The sequence below is a fragment of the Heterodontus francisci genome, chromosome 4, assembly GCF_036365525.1.
Source record: "Heterodontus francisci isolate sHetFra1 chromosome 4, sHetFra1.hap1, whole genome shotgun sequence".
In the NCBI taxonomy this organism is placed as follows: Eukaryota; Metazoa; Chordata; class Chondrichthyes; order Heterodontiformes; family Heterodontidae; genus Heterodontus; species Heterodontus francisci.
The window spans coordinates 14603285-14621621 of record NC_090374.1 but is presented as its reverse complement, the minus strand read 5'-3'; the positions used below and the strand labels follow the sequence as shown (position 1 = coordinate 14621621).

General features: G+C 45.2%; 1 protein-coding gene across 5 annotated transcripts in view; it reads left to right on the top strand.

Annotated features, from left to right (window-relative positions):
* Positions 1-18337, top strand: part of tesk1b (testis associated actin remodelling kinase 1b) — a 177051-nt gene that overhangs the window by 37540 nt on the left and 121174 nt on the right. For 4 of the 5 annotated variants that reach the window (XM_068029189.1, XM_068029186.1, XM_068029185.1 and 1 more), the window contains exons 2-3: positions 4267-4388; positions 17092-17140. In XM_068029189.1, the coding sequence (XP_067885290.1) occupies positions 4267-4388; positions 17092-17140 (171 nt within the window). The remainder of the gene's footprint in view (positions 1-4266; positions 4389-17091; positions 17141-18337) is intronic. The other variant, XM_068029188.1, reaches the window with a different exon arrangement.

Genomic DNA, 18337 nt, shown 5'->3' with positions numbered 1-18337 from the left:
AAGAAACAGGAAAGGTAAGAGGTTACTTGTGGGAGTAGTTTATAGGTCTCCTAACAATTGTTACACTGTAGGACAGCATATACAGGAAGAAATAAATGCGGCGTGTAAGAAAGGTACCACAATAATCATGGGTGGCCTTAATCTACATGTAGATTGGGTATTGGAACAATGGGTTATCTTTAAGGAGGAGATGTTTCAGGTACAGGCTAGATACTAGATACATTACAAGGGCAAAAGGCAAGGGAACCATAGCCAGGGCTCCTTGGGTGATGAGGGAGATATAGAAAATGATGAAACAAAACAAGGTGCATGCAAGCAAAATTCTTCAAGTGAGAACAAGGCCAAATACAGTAAATTCAGAGGGGAAGTGAAGAGGAAGATCAGACTGGCTCACTGACGCTCAGTTTGGGTTCTGCCAGGGCCACTCACCCGCATTAGAGCCTTGGTCTAAACATGGAAAAAAGAGCTGAAATCTATAGGTGAGGTGAGAGTGACTTCTCTTGACATTAAGGCAGCATTTGACCGAGTCTGGCATCAAGGAGCCCTAGCAAAACTGGAGTCAATGGGAATCGGGTAAAACTCTCCGCTGGTTGAAGTCGTACCTAGCACAAAGGAAGATGGTTGTGGTTGTTGGAGGTCAATCATTTCAGCCCCACTGCAGGAGTTCCTCAGGGTAGTGTCCTAGGTCCAACCATCTTCAACTGCTTCATCAATGACCTTCCCTCTGTCATAAGGTCAGAAGTGGGGATGTTCACTGATGATTGCACAATTTTCAGCACCATTCGCGCCTGCTCAGATACTGAAGCACATGCAGCAGGACCTACACAACATCCAGGCTTGGGCTGAAAAGTGGCAAGTAACATTCGCACCACACAAGTGCCAGGTAATGACCAAATCAAACAAGAGAGAATCTAACCATCTCCTCTTGATGTTCAATGGTGTTACCATTGCTGAATCCCCCACTATCAACATCCTAGGGGGTTACCATTGACCAGAAACTGAACTGGAGTAGCCACGTAAACACTGTGGCTACAAAAGCAAGTCAGAGGCTGGGAATTCTGCGGCAAGTGACTCACCTCCTGTCTCCCAAAGCCTGTCCACCATCTACAAGGCACAAGGAGTGTGATGGAATACTCTCCACTTGCCTGGATGGGTGCAGCTCCAACAACACTCAAGAAGCTCGATACCATCAAGGACAAAGCAGCCCACTTGATTGGCACCCCATCCACAAACATTCACTCCCTCCACCACCGACGCATAGTGACAACAGTGTGTACCATCTACAAGATGCACTGCAGCAACGCACCAAGGCTCCTTCAACAGCACCTTCCAAACCCGCGACCTCTATACCTAGAAGGACAAGGGCTGCAGATGTGTGGGAACATCACCACCTGCAAGTTCCCGTCCAAGTCACACACCATCCTGACTTGGAACTACATCGCCGTTCCTTCACTATCGCTGGTTCAAAATCCTGGAACTCCCTTCCTTAAAGCACTGTGGGTCTACCTACCCCACATGGACTGCAGCGAGTTCAAGAAGGCAGCTCACCATCACCTTGTCAAGGGCAATTAGGGATGGGCAATAAATGCTGTCCTAGCCAGTGACGCCCACATCGCATGAATGAATTAAAAAAAAGAGGGTGAATGGGGCCTATTGGAGGCAGAGTGATGTATGCTTAGAGGTGCAGGGCAAGGCTCGAATGCTTAATGAGTACTTTGTATCAGTGTTTGCTAAGGAAGACAAAATATTGATACCAGGTAGATGGTAGAGATAATGGATAGCGTGAAGATTGTTCGGCAGAATGTTCTGGAAAGGCTGGCAGTGCTTAAAGTGAATAAGTCACCTGGTCCAGATGGCTTACATCCCAGGTTGCTAAAGGACGTGCGAGTGGAGATAACGGAACGGCTTGCCATAATTTTCCAATCTTCCCTAGATATGGAAGAGTGCCAGAGGATTGGAGTGGCAGATGTGACACTCTGATTGAAGGAAGGGTGTAAGGAGATTCCTAGTAACTACAGGCCAGTCAGTTTAACATCAGTGGTGAGTAAGGTTTTAGAAACAATAATCAGGGAAAAAAATCAACAGGCACTTGGGAGGGGTTTGAGTTAATTAAGGAGAGGCAGCACTATTTGTAAAAGGCAGATCATGCTTGACTAATCTCATTGAATATTTTGATGAAGTTACGGAGAAGGTTGTTGAAAGGAAAGCAATGGATGTTGTTTATATGGATTTAAGAAAGCATTTGAAAAAGTACCACCTAAAAGGCTGGTTAACAAAATTGATGCTCATGTGACAGGAGGATCAGTGTCTTTATGGATAAAAAGTTGTGTTAAGGACGGAAAACATACAGTCCTAATAAATGGTTGTTTTCCTGACTGGAGGATGGTAGATAGTGGTGGACCCCAAGGGTCAGTATCAGGACCACTGCTTTTGTTGATGTATATAAATGACGTCGATCTTGGAATACAGAATAAAATTTCAAAACCTGATGATCCCGAACTTGGAGATGTGGCAAACAGTGAAGATGATATTAATTGACTGCAACAGGACATAGATATGCTCGCAGAATGGACAGATGAGTGGCAAATGGGATTTAATACAGAGAAGTGAGGAGGTGATGCATTTTGGCAGAAATGTTAGGGTGAGGCAGTATCTACTTAATGGCACAGATCCCAAGAGTAAACAGAGACAGAGGGAGCTGGGGGTTCATGTGCATAGACTAATCAGGGATAGTCAGCATGGCTTTGTCAGGGGGAGATCGTGTCTAACTAGATTGAATTTTTCGAGGCGATGACTAGATGTGTAGATGAGGGTAAAGCAGTAGATGTAGTCTACATGGACTTCAGTAAGGCTTTTGATAAGGTCCTGCATGGGAGATTGGTTAAGAAGTTAAGAGCCCGTGGGATCCAGGGCAATTTGGCAAATTGGATCCAAAATTGGCTTAGTGGCAGGAGGCAGAGGGTGATGGACAAGGGTTGTTTTTACAATTGGAAGCCTGTGACCAGTGGTGTATCGCAGGGATCGGTGCCGGGAGCCTTGCTGTTTGTAGTGTACATTAATGATTTAGACGTGAATATAGGAGGTATGATCAGCAAGTTCGCAGATGACACAAAGATTGGTGGTGTCGTAAATAGTGAGGAGGAAAGCCTTAGATTACAGGACGATATAGATAGGCTGGTAAGATGGGCGGAGCAGTGGCAAATGGAATTTAAATAAAGAAAGTGTGAGATGATGCATTTTGGGAGGACTGACAGGGCAAGTGGATGGTAGGACCCTAGGAAGTACAAAGGGTCAGAGGAACCTTGGCGTACTTGTCCATAGATCACTGAAGGCAGCAGCACAGCCTTTATTAGCCAAGGCATAGAATATAAGAGCAGGGAGATTATGATGGAGCTGTATAAAACGCTAGTTAGGCCACAGCTGGAGTACTGTGTACAGTTCTGGGCACCACACTATAGGAAGGATGTGATTGCACTGGAGAGGGTGCAGAGGAGATTCACCAGGATGTTGCCTGGGCTGGAGTGTTTCAGCTATGAAGAGAGACTGAAAAGGCTAGGGTTGGTTTCCTTAGAGCAGAGAAGGCTGAGGGGGGACATGATTGAAGTATACAAAATTATGAGGGGCATTGATAGGTTAGATAGGAAGAAACTTTTTCCCTTAGCAGAGGGGTCAGTAACCAGTGGGCATAGATTTAAGGTAAGGGGCAGGAGGTTTAGAGGGGATTTGAGGAAAAGAATTTTCACTCAGAGGGTGACTGGAATCTGGAACTCACTGCCTGAAGATGTGGTAGAGGCAGGAGCCCTCACAACATTTAAGTATTTAGATGAACACTTGAAACACCATAAAATACAAGGCTATGGGCCAAGTGCTGGAAAATGGGATTAGAATAGTTCGGTGCTTGATGGCCGGCACAGACACGATGGGCCGATGGGCCTGTTTCTGTGCTGTATAACTCTATGAAGGCGGCAGGACATAATGAGAGAGTGGTTAGCAAAGTATATGGGATCTTGGGCTTCATAAATTAAATTTCCCCAACTGCCATGGTGGGATTTGAACTCATGTTTGTGGAGGATTAGTCTGGGCCTCGAGTTTGGAAGTCCTGTAACGTTACCACTATGCTGCCAATCTTCCTGTACATCTTTACATGAGGTTGAGGTGATTTAGATGGTGTCCGGTTGTCCTAACAGATTAACCGGGTGCTGACTGGTGGCCTTGGGTGAGGATCCTGGAGTATGGCTTTGGTTAATGGTCTGTGTCTCCCCTCAGGTCCAGCACCGGATATCTGGGCAAGTGATGGTCCTCAAGATGAACAAGCTGCCGAGTAACCGTGCCAACATGCTACGTGAGGTGCAGCTGATGAACCGGCTCTCGCACCCCAATATCCTGCGGTGAGCTCCTCGCTGCTCATTTCTCTCTCTCTATCCCTCCGCCACACTCCCTTTCTCCTAAAGCCTCCTCTAAAATCTACCTGTGATTTCGCCTTTTGTTCTGTATTTGTTCTCGGGACGTGGGTATCGCTGGCAAGGCCAGCGTTTATTGCCCATGTCTAGCCACCCTTGAGAAGGTGGTGGTGGTGGTGTTGGTGCTGTGAGGGAGGGCATATCTGCACTTTTACCCAGCAGCAATGAAGGAACAACCACTATATGTCAAAGTCGGAGGTGAAGGTGTTCCCATGCACCTGCTGTCCTTGTCTTTCTAGGCAGTGGAGGTCGCAGGTTTGGGAAGTGATACCTTTCGTCACTCACCCAACTCTCTCCCCACCACTGCACAGGGTAATTTCTTTGATATAATTTGGTGTGTTTTACATTCAAGCCACTTTATCTTTTCTTACACCAAGAGGAATTCTTCTCTCAAAGGGTTGTTAATCTTTGGAATTCTCCACCCCAGAGAGCTGTGGAGTCTGAGTCAATTGAATATATTCAAGGCATTGTATATCTCAATAAACAGATTCTTGAATTATAGGAGAGTCAAAGGTTATGGGGAAAAGGCAGGAAAGAGGAGTTGAAGCCAAGATCAGATCAGCCATGATCTTATTGAAAGGTTGAGCAGGCTCAAAGGGCAGAATGGTCTACATCAGCTCCTATTTCTCATATCACTTCCCATACCCGCGACCTCCACTGCCTAGAAAGACTAGGGCAGCAGGTGCATGTGAACAGCTTCATCTCCGACTGCTCCCACATCCTTCCTATACTCACTCACCTACATTGACTCCTGGTCCCCAAATCCTCCAAATTAAAGTTCTCATTTTTCTATTTCAATCCCTTCGCAGCCTCAAGCCTCCCTCTCTGTAATCTGCTTCAGCCCTAGAACACCGCCTGATCCAACTTTCAGTTCCCCTAACTCTGGCCTCTTGTGTATCTCCCACTTCCTTTGCCCTACCATTGGCGGCCTTGCCTTCAATCGTTTGAGTCCCACGCTCTGGAACTCCCTCTGTAAATCTCACTGCCTCTCCATCTGCCCTCTCTTGCCTGTCCTCCTTTGAGTCGTTGTCATTCAGCTTTTCAACTTTAACTGGTTGCATCGGGCAGCCTGACAACGACATCCAGCAAAATCTTGCTCGAGCCAGAAGGTGAGTGCCTTCATACCTACCTCCGACTGGAAGCCAAGCCTGTCAATGGGGGAGCCCATCAGTGATGTCACATGTGTGGCACAGCATGCAGAGGTTTCCCAATTCTCGGGTTCCCCATGCCTTTCCAATTACCCTGCCCCCAGGGGGTCAGCTTAATAAAACTTCAGCCCCGCAGTGCATTGCAGACTGTTGAGATGACTGTGAGGAAAAGTGTTCAGTGATAAACAGATTGCTGATCTATTATAGATCAGAGGTGGAAATGATCTGAGTAAGCCAGTATCTTAACAGAGCTACCATCATCCCTCACATCTGAGAAGGTCGGGGAGCAGCCTACATTTTCTGCAGCTGCACAGCATGTGAAATTAAGAGACCGCAATGGAAGCTGAGCTATCCCAGTATTCATAGCAGCAGTGACAGTCCTCTATCTGTTGCCCTAATAAAATTATCTTTGTTATTGTTCGAGAGACTTGCATTTATATAGTGCCTTTCATGACCACAGGAGAACCCAAAGTTTTACATCCACCTGAGAGGGCTGACGGGCCTCAGTTTAACATCTCATCCAAAAGATGGCACCTCAGTACCTCACTGGAGTGTCAACCTCAATTTTTTTGTTCAAGTCCTGGTCTGGGACTTGGACCCATAGCTTTCTGACTCAGACGAGAGTGTTCCCAACTGAGCAATGGCTAATAAACTGCTTGGACAGTCCCGACTCCAGAGCGATCTCCTGTCTCAGTCTCCAGCTGGAAGAAGGGAAGGGAAAATGCTGGCAAATCCAGCAAGCAAGACTGAGGAAAAAATAATGAGAGCAATGAAGATCAAAAGGAAGATAAAGCTAGACAGAAAGGACCTTCATTTTTCTATTGCCTTTCACAACCTCAGGACATCTCAAAGCTCTTTACAGACAATGAGGTACTTTTTGAAGTGTAGTCACTGTTGTAATGTAGGAAACGTGGCAGCCAAATTACACACAGCAAGATCCCACAAACAGCAATGTGATAAATGTTTATATGACAATATGTTTTTTAGTGATGTTGGCCAGGACACCAGGGAGATCTCCCCTGCTCTTCTTCGAAAACAATGCTGTGGGATCTATTATGTCCACCTGAGAGGGCAGATGGGGCCTTGATTTAACCTGTCATCTGAAACACGGTACCTCCGACAGTGCAGCACCCCGTTAGTACTGCACTGGAGGGTCAGCCTGGATTATGTGAGGAGAAAGAAATTATATTTAAAAGTTGTGGGGGTAGAGAGATTTTGTAGGATATAAGCTAATGCTTTAAGGTATGGCTTATTGGCGGTTTCATATGAAGGCTCAAATCAAGTTGCTCCCTCCACTATTTTGACAGAGGTGTTAACATGTTTATGATAAGGTATAGTAATTTGATCTGATCTTGTTGAGTGTTAGTATGTGAACATCGTGGACAGTAATGTCTATCCTTGTATGTTCCCAGGCAACAGGGCTCACGTAAATAAACACACTTTTGCTTTACCAGTATACATGTAGACTATATGACAGTCCTGCGTTACAGAGATATGATCAAGCTTTATATCAGTGCCGTGAGCCAGAATTCTCCCACAGAGCTCATGTTTCCCACTGTGATTTATAAAATTGACAAAGTGATTCAAAGTGCTAGTTACAGCAGCCCTCGCAGGATCAGGACCTCCTGCTCCTTGGTGCCGGATGTTTGTGAAGAGCAAGAACAGGTGCTCACTAAAGCATCATAGAATATTTACAACACAGAAGGAGGACATTCAGCTGTGGATTAGTGAGTAGCACTCTCGCCACTGAGTGAAAAGAACACAAGAATTCGGAGCAGGAGCAGACCATATGGTCCAGCGAGCTTGCTCTGCCATTCAAAACAATCATGGCTGATTTTAGGATTCAACTCCACTTTCCTGCCTGCTCGCCATACCCCTCGATTCCCTGAGAGACCAAAAGTCTATCAAAGGTCATGGGTTGCAGAGACTTGAGTCCATCATCTAGGCTGAGACTCCCAGTGCAGTACTGAGGGAGTGCTGCACTGTCAGAGGTGCTACCTTTTGGATGAGAAGTTAAACCAAGGTCCTGTCTGCCCTCTCAGTTGGTGTAAAAGATCTCATGGCCACTATTTGAAGAAGAGCAGGGGAGTTCTCCCTGCTGTCCTGGCCAATATTTATCCCTCAACCAACATGACTAAAAGACAGATTATCTGGCCATTATCACATTGCTGTTTGTGGGAGCTTGCTGTGCACAATTTGGCAGATGCGTTTCCTACATTTCAACACTTCAAAGTACTTCATTTACTGTAAAGATCTTTGGGATGTTCTGAGGTCGTGAAAGGTGCTACAGAAATGTAAGTCTTCGTTTAACTGCCAAGGCCCAAGTCAAATTAATCCTTCCATGTGTTCTTGGTAGATCAACCTATCGATTTCTCCCTCCAGGGTATCGTAGTTCGACATGCTGATCCCTTCCCTGCATTGAAAACAAGATATGTCGCAATGTGTACTGCTCCAATTTAAACTTTCCCAACCCCAAAAACTTGAAGAATTCCTCACCTCATCTCAGTCGTCCCTTCTTGCAAATTGAAAACACAAACTTGGTGTTGTGTGATTTACCTCCCCTTCTATCCTACGTTTTTGCAGCCTCTGTGATACACACTGCACCATGGGCCTCAGCTTATGATTGTCCACATGGTGAGCAGTAGATCACAGCTTCAGCATTGAGGAGAGGGTCTGAGAGAAGGGCCAGCATTTCTTACCCAGATAAAGAGAACACAATCAGAGGCAGTTTAATCCCCACCACAACTTCAGGGAAAAACCTTCACACTCCTGTTCATGAAGACTGACCTTCCACCTTCTCACTTCTGTTTATGGAGACTACCCTCATACTCCTGCACTGGGAGTCTGAGCCTGGATTATGGGCTCAAGTCTCTTGTCTAAGGGGATCACCCGCTGAACTCCTCACTCCTATTTATGGGGACCAGTCTCATACCTCCTCATTCCTTTGTTGATGAGGTGGGGAGGGTGTTTCGCAGTTGCAGTGCAGCATCTTGCTGACTGGCTTCTGAAAGCAGAGATTAGTTTTGTCAGACTGACGTTGTTAAGTGGGGGAGGGGAAGCTACTGCAGTAACTAGTCATAGTATGATACCGTCACAAGATCCAGCTCCTGTTCCCCACTTGACACCAGTACAGATACTCCTATGTTGTGGTTATGATATGTGGGGCCCAGAGGTCAAGAGTTCATATTCCATCACAACAAGTTTTGAAGTTGAACTTTACACGATTGTGTTAAAGGAGTGATAGCAAGTTGACAGTGTCTGTGTGTGTTTTATTTTTCATTTATTAATGGGATAAGGATGTCACTGATAAGGCCAGCATTTATTGCCTCATTCCTATGCAGCTGTGTGGCTTGCTTGGCCATTTCAAAGGCCGTTTAAGAGTCAACCACATTGCTGTGCGTCCAGAGTCACATGTAGGCCAGACCAGGTAGGGACGGCAGATTTCCTTCCCTTAAGGGCATTAGTAAACCAGATGGGTTTTTACAAGAATCCAGTAGTTTCATGGTCACCAGTACTGAGACTAGCTTCTCAATTCTAGAATTTTATTTATTTAATTAAATTTAAAATCCCCGAGCTGCCGTGGTGGGTTTGAACTAGATTGGAAGATTGTGCATGTTACTCCACTGTTGATAGGTCACAGAGGGAAACCAGGGAATTATAGAAAGTTAACCTAACATCTGTTGTTGGGAAATTGCTCGAGTCTGTAATTAAGGAGAGGGTCACTGAAAGCCTTGAAAATTTTCAGCTGATCAGAGAGAGCATGTAAAGGATAGATCATGCCTGATGAATGATGAAAATGGAATTTTTTGAAGAGAGTGGATGTGGAATGTCTATGGATATTATTTATATGGACTTCCAGAAGGCATTTGATAAAGTCCCTCATATTAGTCTGTCAGCTAAAGTTAAAGCTCATGGAACTGAAGGCAAATTACTGACCTGGTTAGAAAATTGGCTGAGTGGTAGGAGATAGAGAGTAGGGATAGTGGGCAGATACTCTAACGTGGTGTCCTGAAAAGATCTCAGTTGGGGCCTCAACCATTTACCATATTTATTATCGATTTAGATGATGGGATAAAAAGCCACGCATCCACATTTACTGATGGCACAAAGATAAAACAAAGAACAAAGAAAATTACAGCACAGGAACAGGCCCTTCGGCCCTCCAAGCCTGCGCCGATCCAGATCCTCTATCTAAACGTGCCGCTTATTTTCTCAGGGTCTGTATCCCTTTACTTCCTGCCCATTCATGTATCTGTCTAGATACATCTTAAAAGACGCTATCGTGCCCGCGTCTACCACCTCCGCTGGCAACGCGTTCCAGGCACCCACCACCCTCTGCGTAAAGAACTTTCCACGCATATCCCCCCTAAACTTTTCCCCTCTCACTTTGAACTCGTGACCCCTAGTAATTGAATCCCCCACTCTGGGAAAAAGCCTCTTGCTATCCACCCTGTCTATACCTCTCATGATTTTGTACACCTCAATCAGGTCCCCACTCAACCTCCGTCTTTCTAATGAAAATAATCCTAATCTACTCAACCTCTCTTCATAGCTAGAGCCCTCCATACCAGGCAACATCCTGGTGAACCTCCTCTGCACCCTCTCCAAAGCATCCACATCCTTTTGGTAATGTGGTGACCAGAACTGCATGCAGTATTCCAAATGTGGCTGAACCAAAGTCCTATACAACTGTAACATGACCTGCCAACTCTTGTACTCAATACCCCGTCCGATGAAGGAAAGCATGCCGTCTGCCTTCTTGACCACTCTATTGACCTGCGTTGCCACCTTCAGGGAACAATGGACCTGAACACCCAAATCTCTCTGGACATCAATTTTCCCCAGGACTTTTCCATTTACTGTATAGTTCACTCTTGAATTGGATCTTCCAAAATGCATCACCTCGCATTTGCCCTGATTGAACTCCATCTGCCATTTCTCTGCCCAACTCTCCAGTCTATCTATATTCTGCTGTATTCTCTGACAGTCCCCTTCAGTATCTGCTACTCCACCAATCTTAGTGTCGTCTGCAAACTTGCTAATCAGACCACCTATACTTTCCTCCAAATCATTTATGTATATCACAAACAACAGTGGTCCCAGCACGGATCCCTGTGGAACACCACTGGTCACACGTCTCCATTTTGAGAAACTCCCTTCCACTGCTACTCTCTGTCTCCTGTTGCCCAGCCAGTTCTTTACCCATCTAGCTTGGTGGCATTGTAAGCATTGTAGAAGGAAGTGTAACATTCCAGAAAGGTACTGATGAATTTAGTGAATGGGCAAAACTGAGACAAATGGATTTCAATGTAGTGTTACAACTTCAGTGAGACAGTTAACGTTAAATACAAGATGTGACCGTTTTAAAGAATTATATGACAAGATTTCATGTCTTAAGACTTATGATTATAAAAACCAAACTAAAATAAATACCCATTAACTAAATAGTACTTTGTAAGCAGCTGATATCACAAGTTACAAATTACAAAGAAAGGTATTTTCTTTACTTATCAAGTTAACATTTGAAAACCTCACACCACACTCATGTTACACATTCCTCTTTGACGGCGAAATCTTTGCAGTTAAAAGTCCCAAACACCTTCCACTTCTATTGGGTTGGATCTCCCAGACCATTGTCAAAATAAATGTCATAGAGTCATAGAGTTATACAGCACAGAAAAAGGCCCTTCGGTCCATCGTGTCCGTGCCAGCCATCAAGCACCTAACTTATGGGCGGCATAGTGGCGCAGTGGTTAGCACCGCAGCCTCAAAGCTCCAGGGACCCGGGTTCAATTCCGGGTACGGTCTGTGTGGAGTTTGCAAGTTCTCCCTGTGTCTGCGTGGGTTTTCTCTGGGTGCTCCGGTTTCCTCCCACAAGCCAAAAGACTTGCAGGTTGATAGGTAAATTAGCCATTATAAATTGTCACTAGTATAGGTAGGTGGTAGGGAAATGTAGGGACAGGTGGGGATGTTTGGTAGGAATATGGGATTAGTGTAGGATTAGTATAAATGGGTGGTTGATGTTCGGCACAGTCTCGGTGGGCCGAAGGGCCTGTTTCAGTGCTGTATCTCTAATCTAATCTAATCTTATTCTAGTCCCATTTTCCAGCACTTTGCCCGTAGCCTTGTATGCTGTGGCGTTTCCAGTGCTCATCTAAATACTTCTTAAATGTTGTGAGGGTACCTGCCTCTACCACCCCTTCAGGCAGTGTGTTCCAGATTCCAAATCCCCTCTAAACCTCCTGCCCTTTACCTTAAATCTATGCCCACTGGTTATTGACCCCTCCGCTAAGGGAAAAAGTCTCTTCCTATCTATTCTATCAATGCCCCTCATAATTTTGTATACCTCAATCATGTCCCCCCTCATCCTTCTCTGTTCTAAGGAAAACAACCCTAGCCTTTTCAGTCTCTTTTCATAGCTGAAATGCTCCAGCCCAAGCAACATCCTGGTGAATCTCCTCTGCACCCTCTCCAATGCAATCACATCCTTCCTATGGTGTGGTGACCAGAACTGTACACAGTACTCCAGCTGTGGCCTAATTAGTGTTTTATACAGCTCCATCATAACCTCCCTGCTCTTATATTCTATGCCTCAGCTAATAAAGGCAAGTATCCCATATGCCTTCCTAACCACCTTATCTACCTGTGCTGCTGCCTTCAGTGATCTAATGACAAGTACACCAAGGTCCCTCTGACCATCTGTATTTCCTAGGGTCCGACCATCCAATGTATATTCCCTTGCCTTCCAAAATGCATCACCTCACACTTCTCAGGATTAAATTCCATTTGCCACTGCTCCGCCCATTTTACCAGTCCATCTATATCATCCTGTAATCTTAGGCTTTCCTCCTCACTATTTACGACACCACCAATTTTCATGTCATCTGCGCACTTACTTATCATACCTCCTATATTCATGTCTAAATCATTAATGTACACTACAACAGCAAGGGTCCCAGCACCAATCCCTGTGGTACACCACTGGTCACAGGCTTCCACTCGCAAAAACAACCCTCGACCATTACCCTCTGTTTCCTGCCACCAAGCCAATTTTGGATCCAATTTGCCAAATTGCCCTGGATCCCATGGGCTCTTACCTTCTTAACCAATCTCCCATGTGGGACCTTATCAAAAGCCTTACTGAAGTCCATATAGACTACATCAACTGCTTTACCCTCATCTACATATCTAGTCATCGCCTCTCAAAATTTCTTCAAGTTAGTTAGACATGATCTCCCCCTGACAAAGCCATGCTGACTATCCCTGATTATTCCCTGCCTCTCCAAGTGGAGATTAATCCTGTCCCTCAGATTTTTTCCAATAGTTTCCCAACCACTGATGTTAGACTCACCGGCCTGTAATTACCTGGTCTATCCTTGCTACCCTTCTTGAATAATGGTACCACATTCGCTGTCCTCCAGTCCTCTGGCACCTCGCCCATGAGGGATCTGAAAATTAGTGTCAGAGCACCTGCTATCTCCTCCCTTGCCTCACACAATAGCCTGGGATACATCTCATCTGGGCCTGGGGATTTATCCACTTTTAAGCCTGCTAAAGCATCTAATACTTCCTCCCTTTCAATGTCAATATGTTCAAGTATATCGCAATCCCCCTCCCTGATCTGTATACCTACATCGTCCTTCTCCACAGTGAAAACAGATGAAAAGTAATCATTTAAAACCTCACCTATGTCCTCCGGCTCCACACACAGATTACTACTTTGGTTCCTAATGGGCCCTACTCTTTCCCTGGTTATCCTCTTGCCCTTAATATACTTAAAACACCTTAGGATTTTTCTTTATATTGTCCGCCAATGTTTTTTCATGTCCCCTCTTCGCTTTCCTAATTACTTTTTTAAGTGCCCCCCCACACTTTCTATACTCCTCTAATGCCTCCACTGTTTTCAGTGCTCCGAATCTGCCATAAGCCTCCTTTTTTTTTCCTGATCCAATGCTCTATATCCCTTGAAATCCAGGGTTCCCTGGACTTGATGGTCCTACCCTTCACCTTAATGTGTACATGTTGGCTCTGAACTCTCACTATTACCTCTTCGAATGACTCCCACTGGCCTCATATAGACTTTTCTACAAGTAGCTGCTCCCAGTCTTTGGCCAGATCCTGTTTTAACAAATTGAATCGGCCTTCCCCCAATTCAGTACCTTTATTTCTGGCCCCTTATTGTCCTTTTCCATAACTACCTTAAATCTTAGAGTTATTGTCACCTATCCCCGAAATGCTCCCCCACTTGTCCAGCTTCATTCCCTAGGATTAGGTCCAGTACTGCCCCTTCTCTTGTAGGACTTTCTATGTACTGGCTCAAAAAGCTGTCCTGTATGCATTTTAAGAATTCCTCCCCCTTTAAGCCTTTTACAGTAAGACTATCCCAGTTGATATCGGGGAAGTTGAAATCCCCTACTATTATTACCCTATTATTTTTACCTCTGTGAGATTTGCCTACATATCTGTTCCTCTGTCTCTCCCTGGCTGTTTGGAGGCCTGTTGTACACGCCCAGCCAAGTGATTGCCCCCCTTTTGTTCTTAAGTTCTACCCATATGGGACTCATTTGAGGAACCTTCTAAGATATCATCCCTCCTTACTGCAGTAATTGACTCCTTGATCAACAGTGTAATACCACCTCCTCTTTTATTCCCTCCTTATCATGCCTGAATGTTCTCTTCACTCATTTCTATGAGCACCTTCGACCTGGACGTCCATGAATAAGGTAATCCCTGGTGAGCCGGTTGGTTTTTCTCTTCTCTGCAAACTTCAACTTTCAAAACCAGTTCAAGTCTTCGTACCTTTTTGCTGTATCAATCTTCTCAGAATGGGTGTTCCCCCTCGCTCTCCTTTCAGGCTGCCACTGCTGGTTGTCTTCCTTTCTTACAGCCTGCTCTTAGGCTGCAACTGCTGGGCCTCTTTCTTACAGTCTGTCTGCCTTCAGAAAATCTGTTAAATTTATCTGGAATCAAAAGTCAATATCCCATTGTCCTTTTCCAATATGCAAAGTTCACAAGTCTGGTTTCAGCAGAGCTGCCTTGGCCTTCCATTGTTTCCAGGTGTTAGCAGCTGCCCCATGCACATTTGCATCCTCAGAATCACTGACTCCTTGTTTATGATCTGAAAGTCTGGGAGAGTGAAACCCATTGTTCTGCAGATGTTAAACCCCTGCTGTCTCTGTCTTTTCAAAAAACAAAGTCTTTGATTTGTGTTCTCTGTTGTCCTGGTAACCAAGATTCCTGTCTTGTCTTTTTAAGTAGAGTGGATGTGAAGTCATCTGACTTCTCTGACTCCATCTTAAACTTTTAAAAATCAGTTTTTAAAACATAATCATGTTACAAAGCCCGGAGTTCATAACAGTAGGCAAATGTGAGATCATCCACTTTGGACATAAAAAGGATAAAACAGGGTACTTTCTAAATGGAGTAAAGCTAGAAACAATGGAGTTCCAAAGAGACTCGGGGGGGGGGGGTGGGGGGGGTCAAGGTACATGAACAGAAAACACTCAAAATGGCTAATGGAATGCTGGCCTTCATTTTCTCACCTTGTTCCTCAAATCCTCTCATTCCCTGGAGGCACGTCATCCCCGAATTTAACCTGGGGCGGCAGGAATAAGACATGCAGGGAAGGAAGTGAGATGTGTGGAGTGGTGAGATGTGCAAAGGGGGGTGTAAGGTGTGCAGGGTGGAAAGAGATACATGGGGGGGGGGGGGTGGTGGAGGGAGAGAAGTGCATGGGGGAGTGAGATGCACTGAGGGAGGGGGGCAGGAAGCACCCATGATTGGCCCAGGCCATAAGGTAAGTCATGGGGATGGGCATCATCTCTGAAGATGATTGCAGTCAGGGGGAGTGGGAGGGAAGCCTGGGGCAGAGGATAAATCTTGCAAAAATTAAACAACTGAAGCCTAATCCTCCCAGCTGCCAAGTCTCACTGACCGTTCCGGCACTGGGATTCACCGCTATGACCAACAGTTAAAATCACGGCAAGGTCCTTAGGATGGCCCTTGTTTCTAATGCACCTGTCTATCTGCTCCATGACTGGAACTGGTGGGATTAAAATGGCAGGGAATCACCCAGACATGATTTTATCCCCTAGTTTCCTGCCAGCCAGGCGGGGTTAAAATTGGAATAACAACAAGAAATGCCGGAAATACTCAGCAGGTCTGGTAGCATCTGTGGAGAGAGAAGCAGAGTTAATGTTTCAGGTCAGTGAGGAAGGGTCACTGACCTGAAACGTTAACTCCGCTTCTCTCTCCACAGATGCTACCAGACCTGCTGAGTATTTCCAGCATTTCTTGTTTTTATTTCAGATTTCCAGCATCTGCAATATTTTGCTTTCATTTTAGGGTTAAAATTGAGCCTGATTCAACCTGAGTTCATGACGTCCCCATCTTAAACATGGAATGCCAAAAATAAGGAGCGTGAGGAATGATAAAGGACCTTCATGTAACACCTTCATCCATCAGTACCTTCACTTCCTGTTGGCCCCCCTCTCAATCTCCAGCACTTTCATATTGTAACTGCAGCACAGAAACAGGCCATTTGGCCCAACTGGTCCATGTCTGTGGTCATGCTCCACACCAGCCTCCTCCCACCCTAATTCATCTCACCCTATCAGCATAACCTTTTGTTGCTTTCTCCCTCACGTGTTTATTCATCTTCCTCTTAAATGTATCTGTGCCATTTGCCTCAACTACTCCGTGTGGTAGCAAGTTCCCCATTCTAACCACTCTCTGGGTAAAGAAGTTTCTCCTGAATACCCTATTGGATTTATATTTATGGCCCCTAGTTCTGATCTCCCCACAACTGGCTACATCTTCTCTCCATCTACCCTATCAAACCCTTTCATTATCTTGTAGACCGACATCAGAGCACCCCTCAGCTTTCACTTTTCTAGAGAAAAGAGCCCCAGCCTGTAAAATCTTTCCTGATAGTTGTAACCTCTTAGTTCTGGTACCATCCTTGTAAATGTTGTTTGCAATTTCTCCAGTGCCTCTATATCCTTTTTATGATATGCAGACCAGAACTGTTCTCTGTAACTCCAACTATGGTCTAACCAAGGTTCTATATACATGTATTCAACTCTCTGATTTTGAAATCTATTGCTTTAGGAATGAACCGAGTACTTTTTTATGACCAAGAACTTCCAGTTCTTATTTCAGAATCTTCATTAGAGAGCATTTTGTTTCGGTTCAGTTTATCAATCCCCTTCATAGTTTGGAACATTTCAAAGTTGTGCTGTTCTCATGTGAGGTTATGGGCCTCTCGTCCATGGCATTGTCTAGCCGACTATTAATAGACAGTAAAGGTCACAGCCTGTGCTTAAAGCAGGGAGAGAGTTCAAAACTAATCTCCCAAAACAATACTTCAGTCAGCGACTGTCCAATATATAGATTTAGAGGTGAGAGTGCAATGGCAGTCACATTTTGAGAACACTTTTGCTGCATTTGTGACATTAGCTGATTGATGTGTGATTCTTCTGCAGGTTTATGGGCGTCTGTGTTCATGAAGGCCAGTTACATGCTTTGACTGAGGTAAGTGTAAGCACTGCTGTTTTTGCAATGCTTTGGGTAAGAGGTGGATTGTGTCCTCTCGTAGGACCACGGGAACAGATAGGGCACTCAACCCTCCCATCCTGCTACATAGAGGAGGAGGAGTAAATTAGTCCCTCCTGCCTGTTACAACATTCAATTAGATCTTGGCTGATCTGTACTTCAACTCCATTTACCCATCTTTGATCCATATACCCTCCCCTCCAGTCTCCTTCCCCCCATTTATGTTTAGAGATACAGCACTGAAACAGGCCCTTCGGCCCACCGAGTCTGTGCCGACCATCAACCACCCATTTATACTAACCCTACAGTAATCCCATACTTCCTACTCTACTCTCTTCTCCTCACTCTCCCTACTCTTCTTTTCCCCTCTTTCTTTTCTCCCTCTCTCACTTCCCTTCCTCACCTCTCTTTTCCTGCTCTTCCCTCTCCTCACACTCTCTCATCCGCCCCTCTTCCCTTGCCCTCTCTCTCTCTCTCTGCCCCTCTTTTATCATACCCCTTTCTCTTTCTGCCATTCTCTCCATCTCACCTCTCTCCCTTTCCTGAGTTGAGGATTTATTTAATTTATTTAGAGATACAGCACTGAAACAGGCCCTTCGGCCCACCGAGTCTGTGCCGACCAACAACCACCCATTTATACTAACCCTACAGTAATCCCATACTTCCTACCACCTACCTACACTAGGGGCAATTTACAATGGCCAATTTACCTATCACCTGCAAGTCTTTGGCAGTGGGAGGAAACCGGAGCACCCAGCGAAAACGCACACGGTCACAGGGAGAACTTGCAAATCTGCACAGGCAGTACCCAGAATTGAACCCGGGTCTCTAGAGCTGTGAGGCTGCGGTGCTAACCACTGCGCCGCCCCTACAATATGTCTATAATATTCTAGCATGTGGATAATTCTCCTCAGAAATATCTCAATAAGTTCTTCACTGACAGTGTTGTGAGGCTGTGGAATTCACTGTTTGAGGCAGAAACTATGTCAACATTCAAGATTAAATTGGAGAGGTGGATGAAGGGAAAGGGATTGAGGGTGATATTGGAACAGGGCAGATAAATGGCGTTGGGACTATTTACTCGTGGAAGGTAAACACCAACACAGACATGGTTGGGCTGAATGGCCTGTCTCAGTGTTGTAACTTCTGCATGTTTCCACAGCTTCAAAGAAAGCA